The sequence below is a fragment of the Conger conger genome, chromosome 7 (assembly GCF_963514075.1).
Source record: "Conger conger chromosome 7, fConCon1.1, whole genome shotgun sequence".
Classification (NCBI taxonomy): Eukaryota; Metazoa; Chordata; class Actinopteri; order Anguilliformes; family Congridae; genus Conger; species Conger conger.
The window spans coordinates 15,035,116-15,045,737 of record NC_083766.1 but is presented as its reverse complement, the minus strand read 5'-3'; the positions used below and the strand labels follow the sequence as shown (position 1 = coordinate 15,045,737).

At 40.7% G+C, this 10,622-nt stretch overlaps 1 protein-coding gene across 1 annotated transcript; it reads left to right on the top strand.

Annotated features, from left to right (window-relative positions):
• The first annotated feature begins 1,556 nt into the window (after positions 1-1,556).
• ccnb3 (cyclin B3) lies at positions 1,557-9,667 on the top strand. The gene is made up of 12 exons (XM_061249304.1): positions 1,557-1,699; positions 2,074-2,191; positions 2,471-2,554; positions 2,844-2,947; positions 3,273-3,396; positions 4,802-4,900; positions 5,741-5,833; positions 5,952-6,089; positions 6,318-6,473; positions 8,482-8,631; positions 8,775-8,905; positions 9,097-9,667. Exons 2-12 carry the CDS (start codon positions 2,114-2,116, stop codon positions 9,161-9,163), a joined length of 1,224 nt encoding a protein of 407 aa, XP_061105288.1. The 5' UTR covers positions 1,557-1,699; positions 2,074-2,113; the 3' UTR covers positions 9,164-9,667.
• Positions 9,668-10,622: the final 955 nt, after the last annotated feature.

The following is a 10,622-nucleotide window of genomic DNA, read 5'->3' as shown; positions in this document are numbered from 1 at the left end:
TTGATGTGGCTCATAAGATCAAACTTTAAAACAAGTTAACTTGAGTGGCTTGTATTTCTAATAGGATTGACTGAAATGTGTATGTTTTGCAGTGCTCAGGTAACAAGCAAAGTGCTATCACCCATTCTAACACCAACATGAAAGACAACTCCACTGTTTACTCCTGGATGCCCCCTAGTGGGATCAGCAATATCTATTTCATGTAAGCAATCCAATAGCAGATTATTTAACCTGAACACAGAAATGTCCCGGCAGTGAAAAAAAAAAGAAGATTCATCAAAATAAATCATTGATGGATGTAACGCAGAGACTACCACACAGTTGTGGTTCATCCATTAATTATTTAAGCAAATAACATCACAGCATGGAGAGGATCATACATGAAAATTCTGGACCAGACTGGTTTCTAAGATGACCTTGTTGACTTAGAAAAAAGTGTGAATGTCAGGACTCATTTAGCAGGACCTTCAGAGACTAAGAATGATGGATTTGTTTCATGAGCAATTTGGTGATCAGCATGGAACTCTGGAAGTGGAAGACATCATTAATGAAAGAAAACATTGGGCCTTATGCTCTTATTTTTTTGTATGAAGGGCTCATACGAGAGTGAGATTCGACACACGCTCCTAATTTCTGATTTGTCCTACAGTAAATGAATATGTCCGCTATAATACAGTGTTCACGGTACTGTAGGTGGGATAGATGACCAAAAATATTAGACAATATCTACAAGCCGCATGGTAACTGTGCAACCTTTATGAGTGGCTGCAGACGGGTACAACATCAGCATTGCTAAGTGGTGCCCTTCAGCTCAGTCACCCAATCGTGCTTGAATAACCCCAACGTATTTTCAGTTTGCAAAGACCACCAGAAAACAGTCATTCTCCAAGAATGTGGCAAAAGGAAACTAGGTTTTGGAGGTTATGGAGGAGAGCAATTCAGCTTTTGAACCTCAAAAGTAATTTCCTGCATTCTGGGACATTAAAACCACCCACAAAAAAATGCCTTCAGCATGTGATGAACCACCATAATTTAAGCCAGTGATTAAAGTAATCTGACATTTTATTTTCTCTGAACAGACATTGCAATAAAAAGGACTACAAAAGACACATTTATTTAAGAACATAAACAAAATAAATTTATTTTAATTTATTTTACTTAATGTTTGAACTTCTTGAAGAAATATGAAACAGAAGTTGGCACAAAATCTTGAAACAGATCGGCTCTGGTTGCGCACCCCCTAGAAAACCCAGTAATCTTTAGCTATGAAACTAATTCACGTTTGGATAACCCTAACGTATTTACTTATGAAACAAATTAGCAATACTATTATTTCATTGAGAGTTATCTTTAATCTGTAGATATCTGTAGTGTCTTGTTTGGGGTTTCTCCCTTGTTTATATACGTCACGACGCTTTTATTTATAACGTTCTTTGACTCGTCATGTTTATGCGATTCCAATTGGTCGCTAAGGAGTTTGAAAATTCTAGTGACTCCTCCTCTTAACAACGGCATCCTAGCTCAACGCTGACTGGTTTAGCCTTTGAGACTCTAAACCAATCGTCTGATGTCTCAGCTTCGACGCACTTTCAAAACGCCCTTATGCGAGCAATAGGTGCTTTGTGGTATGTAATTGCTAGCTTGAACATTGTATAAAGCCTTACAAAAGAAAATTAAAGAATCTCGCTAGTCGTAAAAGGTAAGATAATAGTTGTTTTATCGCCGGATTGTTCGTCTTCCAGGCATTATTTTGTTATTCAATTGCTTCTCACAATAATTTTAGAGCAGATTTGCTAGCTAATTGGGAATGCGGAGGATTGGCTTGTTTGCTAGCTAGCTACGCTGGTTCGCTAAAGTTGTTCAGTTGTTATGTCTTGTCGCTTTAGTTATCTAATCTTACGTTTCGATGTGCCTGAAAAATAAGCTTTCTCTCCCGCTTTTGGATAGTGATCAATTACACTGGCTAACAATGAATGTAACCTCACTGCCATCAAGCTAGCTAACTATCGAAACGGCTGTGGCGTGCAAATGTAGCTAGCTAGTTGCTAATCAATACAATTCCTTTATCCACAGGAAACGATTGTTTGTCATTTATAGAGAACGTCTTGTGAAAATGCCATTTCCAAGGGGGAGAAAGCCAAGTGCCTCTATCCCTAAACACCATGTCAATGTGCCCGGGATGGAGAACCAGGTGGGTTATCTAAATCATTCTTGATTGGAATTTCATGGGTTTTAATTTGTCATCATTGCTATGGCAATATTATATTATTATTTGTGCCACGATTGTTTTTAAGTCATGTTATCTGGTTAATCGCTTCTATAGACTTTGATCGACATCAGTCTTCTGATGCCCAAAGTAAATAATTTTGTAATACGTTAGATTATGGTCGTTGCTATTACAGTATGAAGGAGTATATCTGGCAGCAGCATAATCTGCGCACTTCACGTTCTGTTATCTTATGCATTACAGGAAGACGCTTTCCATGTTAAGAGATCCCCCTCATCTCCTCAGGGCGCACCTAAGAAAAGATCAGCCTTTGTTGACATCACCAATGTAAGTACGGATAGGTTTTCCTTTTGGTTGTGAACTGTGCGGAAGAAAATAAAATCATGCATTTAATTTACCCAACCTAGGCTGTGTTTTGACGATGATGGCCATCAGAATTGTAAGTCAAACAGGCGGCTTGAAACCCAAAATGCCAATGGGAATGACCCTTTTTTTCCTGGACAGGGCCCAAGCATGCACACTTCTGAGTTTATTTTTCGTTTGCTCACATGCATAAAAGATGGTGGCACTCCAGTGGAAATATGATTCGTGATATCATGTTAATCGATTTTAACAGGCTAACAAGATCCAGGCCAGCAACCATACAAAGAAGGAGAAGAGCACTAAGAAGATTCAGAAGAGCAGTACAGTTGCTGTGAAAAATGAAGCCAACCTCAAGAAGTGATGATAATAATAATAATAATAATAATAATAATATTTCTTTGCTTCCCCTCTTATCGTCTTCAGGGTGCGCTCATATTTTGTGAAAGGTTATTTGTCTCATTGAAGCATATTGCCCAATATATTAAACTCTTAATGGCAGTTTAAGGTTGGATAAATAAATTAGACTTGTAGTGGTTATAAACATGCAAATAAAAATTCTATGCACTGCTAATAATCCTTAGTTGTTAACAGAATACTCTCACAATGAAAAACGTATCTGCCAGCTATTTGTCTTTACGTGTCCTCTCAATCTGTTTTTGCTCTCCGTTTTGTCCTGGTGTAGGTCAAACTCTCTTAGCTCAGAGGGGCAGCCTGAACTGGTGAATTCGCCTAAACTGGTGAAATCGCCTGTACAAGAACCCAAAGCATCCCCATCCGAAGAACCTGCTAAGGATCAACCATGGCAGGTGAGGACGGATTCTGCTGTTCATTGAATAGATGGATTTGTATAGCGCTTTTCCAACGCTAAAGTGCTTTCATAGATAAAAAATGCTCCTCTCTGCCTCAGCTGAAGTGTAGCTAGCGTTCTGTGGTAAAATGGTTGCCATTCATCACCTAGGTGGGTGCTACACATTGGTGGTGGTTGAGGCAATGTGTAGCACCCACCTAGGTGATGCATTGGGGATAGCTTGTACAACACCCTGGAATGTCCTGAGAAAGAAACTGCAGGCTTACTGAGCAACAGACATCGAACAGGTCGATCAAGGAAAACAACAACAGCAGTTCATGACAAACATTGTGAGAGCTCTGAAGGAAACAGACATCAGAACAAAACATCAGTCAGTAACATCACAAACAATCTCCATAGGGCAGGGGTGAAGGTATCTCAATCAACTGCTTGAAGAAGACTATATAGAGGCCTGATCGGAAGGCACGATTAAAATTAGCAAAAAAGTACAGAGATGAGCCAACAGAGTTTTACGATTAACCTCTACCAAAGTGGTGGGAAGCCAAAGTGTAGAGAGAGAAGGGATCTGCTCATGATCCAGAACATACAAGCTCATCTGTGATGCACGGCAGAGGAAGTGTCATGGCTTGCACTTGCGTGGCTGCTTCTGGTGTGGGCTCACTAATCTTTATTGATGTAACTGCATGATTAACTCAGAAACATTCTGTCTTCCAACTGACAGAGAAATGCATTGGAACTAATTTGGGGGAACTTCATCATGCAGCAAGACAATGACCCAAACCACACTGCCAACACAATAGGACTTCATTAGGGAGAAAAGTGGAAGGTTTTAGACTGGTCCAGCCAATCACCAGACCTTATTCCAATTGAGCATGCATTTCACCTCCTGAAGAGGAGATTGAAGGGAACCCCCCTGAAACAAACAACTAAAAGAGGCTGCAGTAAAAGCATCACAAAAGAAGAATGCTACAGTTTGGTGATGTCAGTGGGTCGCAGGCTTGATGCAGTTATTGCAAGCAAGGGATTGCAAGTGTTATTTACTTAAATACTCTGTTCCAATACTTTTGCTCACCTAAAGATTAGGTGGTCTGATACCAAAGGTGCTATGTTCAAAGTAGTTTAACACATTTAGGTGTAAATACCAGGAAATAAAAGCCAAAATTCTTGCCTCGTCTCCCCTGATGTCACACCTTGGCGGTGCACAACGGTCATTTTGCACTTGACAACTAGCCTCACATCACCCGAGGAGAAGAGGGAGGAAATTACTCATCCAAAGTAATTGGATGATGGCGAGAGTACGCAGCCATACGTGCTTTTGTCAAGGGCACAGGGGGACCCTACTGCTTTGGTTTAATGTTTAAAGTTTCCTCCTAACCCCGCCCCCCTACCACATCTCTTCATAGGTACCTGAGGAGTTTGACATTGATAAGGAGCACCGTGGGGACTGCTGCATGACTTCAGAATATGCCAAGGAGGTCTTTGACTATCTGAAGTGCAGAGAGGTCAGCTTTCGCTCAAATGTTGAATTGCAGGGGGGAGGGGGGGGCGGGATTGGGATTAGTTGATTGATCAATCCTGTTATTTTGTGGTAGGGATGTGCCTGACAGGCCAAAATTATTTTTGAATAGTCTATGGCTATTGAGAGAGAATATTTAGCTGATTTTGATTTAGTACCTCATAGCTTGCTAGTTTGGACTTTACACTGGTCCTACAACTTACTATTATCACACATTTTTGTGGCTTATTACTGTTGAACAAACTAATGGCTTCCTGGATGGATGACGTCAAGTTTCAACAACTGGCGGCACTCAATTCCTCATGTAGTCAGCGCTTTACTTGGTGGTGAACATAGAGTTTGACGCTGATCATGTAGGAACCGCTTTATGGTTTGTGACTGCAGAATTTCAGTCAATTTCTTTGCTTTTAAATCCAAGTGCAATGTCCTTTTAGTCTTGTGGTACGATAACTTGGTGCCGTACTATTTGCATTTTACTTCTTTGTCATTAATGTTCTCGAAGAATTCCCACATGGAACTTTTTCCTTGCCATAATTGAATGTTAGCTGCATGCACCGCATGTGTTGCGCAGTAGGCTATTTCACTCTGAAGTAGCTCAGGCCATTTCATTAGCCACCAGATAGCATGGTGAACTGTATACTGATTAAATAAACTTCAATACAAGGACCTGTCTGTTCAATTGAAAGGACGTTCTACCTTAGAGACTTAAGTCATAATGCAAAGGACATCTGTCCCAACTCAAAGGATTCAAAGGATTCCACCTTGATTTTTGGCAGTGAGAAGGGATGATTCATACAATAACCCTTCCTTTGCCTTGCTTGTCCAGGAGAAATTTGTCCTGCAGGATTACATGCACACACAACCTGACCTGAATAAGGACATGAGGGGTATTCTGGTGGACTGGATGGTTGAGGTCCAGGTGAGTGAAAGGAATCATGGTGACGCTGGTTTGTTTCATTCTCCGTCCCTACCTTAGTTGTCAGGTTGGCCACGGCTGCTTAGTCCTCACATCGTGCTCCCCCCTGCTTCACACACAGGAGAACTTCGAGCTGAACCATGAGACGCTGTATCTAGCTGTGAAGCTGACTGACCACTACCTGTCCTCCATTGTGGCCCTCAGGGAGTCTCTGCAGCTTATTGGTTCTACATCCATGCTCATTGCATCCAAGTTTGAGGTAAGAGACTAATGGCAAAGGGTCTTCTCTTGTGAAAGCCAGAATTTGAGGGGGGGGGGGTGGTTATGGCCAGCCCAACACCAAACCCTGTGCTTATTATTTTATTTGTATTTTTCCATAAAAGATGTTGCTTGTTCTAAGCGGTTTAATTTCTCCTTGAGCTGCTAAATGTTTTAACCCATTTGTTGGGTTTCTCTCAACCTTGATGTTCTCACCTTCGCTCACTAGGAGCGCAGTCCCCCCTGCATTGACGACTTCCTGTACATCTGTGATGATGCCTACAAGCGCGAGGAAATGATCGCCATGGAGGTCAACATTCTGCAGACGCTGAAGTTCGACATTAGCATCCCAGTACCATACCTCTTCCTCCGTAGATACGCCAAGGTGAGCGCTGCTGCTTGAACTGAACTTTTGTAATCAATCAATGTACATTATTGGCTTTATTTAATTTTATACACTTTGTTTTTGCCATAGAAATTGCAGCACTTTTTATACATAGCCCCTCTATTTAAGGGCACCGAAAGGTTTGGGACATATTAATATAAATGAAAGTGCTTACTCGCATATCCTTTTAATGCAATGCCTGATTGAAATCTGTGACCCAGAGACATCACCAGATGCTTACTGTCTTCTCTAGACATGCTCTGCCAGGGCTGTGCTGTCAGTACAACATCTTCAGCTCCTGCTTGTTTAAAGGGCTAATTGCCTTATGTTTTCTTGTCAGCCTATGAAACGCGTGTTCATTTTGGATTTTTTCAGTCAAGAATTTTTTCAGTTTTCACTATGAAATACTTGCTTAAGCAGTAGGCTTGGTCTATGGTATAGGGTCTCATTGTCTTGCTGTAGGTTGAAGCGCTGTCAAATTTGTTGAACTTGAGCAGGCAAGATGTGTTAGAATGACATTTCAAATTTTGATCTTGTACTAATAATTGTTTACATGGGAGTTTTTTTTTTTTTAAATTAACACATGAGAGGCATGCGTGTTTATGCAAGGCTCAAGCTGAGGTAGGCTAACGATCAGTGGCGGCTGGTGGCCATATACCTGGGTGGGGCGCCATACACACCATACAATCTACAACTGGCCAACAGATTTAATATTACACAACAAAACATAGATGTAAATAAACAGACACAAGGAATCACAAACCATCGCAAATTGTTCTCACAAAGACCAGACACTGCAAAACCTATTCCCTCAAATTAGGAAGTTAATTTAATTGTTAGATTATACCATGGTCTGGGTAAATAATTTGTGAACTGGCATTTGATATAACTGTGAATGGTTTTGTGTACATGTGAATGGTTTTGTGTATAATGTTAAGTACATTAACATTATATCAAGATATTAGTCAGCTCTCTTAATGCTAGTTTTCTAATGTTATGTGACGTCCTGAAATGGTTGTTTGTAAACGAACAACTCTCAATTATCTATAATCTTTCCCTATATTGACTATATTGACAGCACAAAATGGAGAAGCTGGCTATGTTGGCAAAATTGTGTGATTCTGGCATTTCAACTTTTCCAAAACTGCCAATAGGCAGTTGCAACACTGGTGTATTAAGTGCTTTCATTTATATGTGGTGAAACCAAAATGTGTTTAAAAGGAAGAAAAGGCCTTTGTGCCAAACATTATGGAGCTCACTTTGTTTTGCATGGAATACGTATAACACACAGGCACACATACACAAAGGTCTTCAGATTAGGCCAGGGTGACTGGACTGAAATTAGAATCAGTATGAGACACTGGGAAATGCTTGGATTAGCAGTCATGATGCATCACTTTAGACCATTAGCAGTGCCTGAACAAAGAACTCCACATTCATCTTTGACATTGTGTCCTCTTGGAAAGCAAGAGCATCTTTTACAGAAGCCAACAATCAGCTAGCCAAGCCGCCTCCACTGGATCTTTTCTTTTCTTTTTTGTGGTAACTTCAGTATTGTCTTAAATCTGTATTTGGGTATTTGAGCAATTTACGCTTAAAATGCATTATGTCTCACCCCCCCGAATGAGCATGTATATGGTTAAAAAAACGTATTTTTACAAACGTTATTTGCATTTTCTACACATTTTGCAGTGTTAAGTGATTCATGTCATCTACACATTTTCTTTTTTTCTTTTTTTTCTTTTTTTTAAGTGCTTGGCTGTATTACAGATCAGGTTTTTGTGATAATCAAACGGCTGCTCTGATCTAATAGCGGTTAAGTGGTTTATGTACCCTGAGCTGAACCTTTTCAACTCAGAATACCGTATCTGCAGGTAAAACTCTTAAATGCTATTTTTAATTAGCTGGCGAAGGTATAAAAGTTTGGAAGCTTTGAAACATGTCACTAAGCAAGTAGTTTTTGGTCCCCTGTTTGGGGTGGTCATTTACCTGAGGTCCTTCTCCCCAGTGTGTCCGTGCTAACATGGAGACTCTCACGCTGGCGCGGTATGCGTGTGAGCTGAGCTTGCTGGAGGTGGAGCTGGTGCCCGAGCGAGCTTCCTGCCTGGCCAGCGCCTGCCTGCTGCTGGCTCTCACCATGAAGAGTCTGGGAGGATGGGTAAGGAAGAGCCTGCCTGACACCACTCTTGTTTCTCCCTCTGGGATGTATGCCAGTTAACCCTCACGGGATCCCACATGTGCTGCTGTAAAGCTGGGCTGAGAACTGCACTGATTCAGTCTGCCCCCCCCCCCCCCCCCCAGACACCCATTCTGGAGTTCCACACAGGATACACTCTTTCAGAGTTGGGCCCTTTAGTGAGGAAACTCCACTCCATTGTGGCCTGCCCCTCTGATGACAAGCTGAAAGCTGTGAGAAGCAAGTACTCCCACAAGTAAGGACCCAAACTCCCCTGCTTTTGATAACTATTTGTTGTTGAGCTAATAAGATTAGTGTACGTGCAGTCTTCAACAGGGCCTTTTTCTTTATTTGTTTAACTTGAAGCAACCAACTAACTTGATGTACTCTCTGAGAGTTACTGCATGTTACTGTCTGTAACAAAGGGCATCTGTTCTCTCCCTACAGTGTCTTCTTTGAAGTGGCAAAAATTCCTGTTGTGGATATTCAGAAACTAGAGGAAGCCTTAAAGTGAACCAAAATGTATATTGGGGAAAAAAAAAAAGAAAAAAAAAACTGAATAGATTAGTTGGAAAGACATTGTAAATATTTATCCTGTTATACCACTTGTTTTATATATTAAGAAAATTTTGTAATTAGATAATGGCTTTGTGTTCAAAATTTTATACATATAATTTTATAGCATTTGTACTATGCTCATTGTATAATTCTGGTAAAATAATTAAATTAAAATATAGGTCACGCTTGCAAGAAAAGCAGTATTTCCATGAAACCAGAATGTGGAATTAAATTTTTTCAATTCCAGTTTTTGTGTGGCCATCTGCCATTATAAGCGGGTCGAATCATTGAAGTGTGTCTTGTTCTTGTCTGTCCATATAAATGTAAGTAAATATTTTACAGTTTATCATGTCACTGTCGCTTGGTCCAATAACCTTTGAATAATGGACAACTGTTTGCTATTTTTAAATGGCTTTGAGTGTTTTGTAAATAAAGATGGTTCTGCCCTCATTCAAATTAACATGTGAGTTTTTTCCAAATAGTTGCAGGAAGAGCTGCAATGCAATGTTTTAGCCAGTAGAGGGCAGTTGCCCTCCGTAAGCAGAAAATAGACTGAAGCAATGAAAAAAATAAAATAGAGCTAAGGCAGGGAAAAATGCATGCAAATGGTCAGCTTATTGACTGCATAAGCAATTACAGAACTCGAATACAATTTTTTCTTTTGAACACTTGACATTTTGCTTACAAATCTTGTCATTACTCTATTTTAATGCCCCAGAATAACTCCATAGATGTGTATTAGGCTAACAAAATAAGGTGTCAAACTCCAGTCCTGGAGGGCTGCAGTGTCTGCTGGTTTTGGGTGTGTTTCAGCACAAGAGATACATTTCAAAGTGTTTCATTGGCTAAAGAGTCCACACCTTGTTCTCAAGGCCTTAATTGGCTGCTGATTGAAAGGAAACCACAAATACCTGCAGACACTGCAGCCCTCCAGGACTACAATGTGTAGCGTTAATGAATGACTCAATCACCCTGAAACACCCGCCTGGAGTGGCTGGAGACGGGCAGCACTGGTGTTTCTGAAGATCTTATCAGCTAATACAGTATGGCCTGAATGACTGGTAGTTTTTGTGTGGGTGCTGCAAGTTCCTCAGTCTGAATAAGTCAGTCTCACTCTGATTAATGATGCAATCACTTCCTGTGGTATAATCGGCCTAAATACTTGATCGTTTAGTTTCGACCCTGTTATGTGGAATCATTTGTATTACTTATGGTGGTGGGCTATGAAAAGTAAATAGCTTCCTTTGCAGACAGTTTTAGGTCAGGTCAGTACATTACAACTAACGAAATCGCTTGTGGGCCGGCAAAACTCGGCTTTGGCAGGACTAGGACGCAAACCCCGGTCCTCGATGTGCAACTGCAGCAAGGTCTGATGCTTTAGCCTTGTGCCACCGCAGTACAAACGGATTAAAAAA

What these genes read in the sequence shown, in the direction of transcription:
- ccnb3 (XM_061249304.1), top strand. Translation starts at nt 2,114, where the DNA reads ATGCCATTTCCAAGGGGGAGAAAGCCAAGTGCCTCTATCCCTAAACAC. An exon ending in ACTATCTGAAGTGCAGAGAG is followed by an intron (nt 4,901 to 5,740) that starts GTCAGCTTTCGC and finishes TTGCTTGTCCAG; the next exon opens with GAGAAATTTGTCCTGCAGGA. An exon ending in TCCTCCGTAGATACGCCAAG is followed by an intron (nt 6,474 to 8,481) that starts GTGAGCGCTGCT and finishes CCTTCTCCCCAG; the next exon opens with TGTGTCCGTGCTAACATGGA.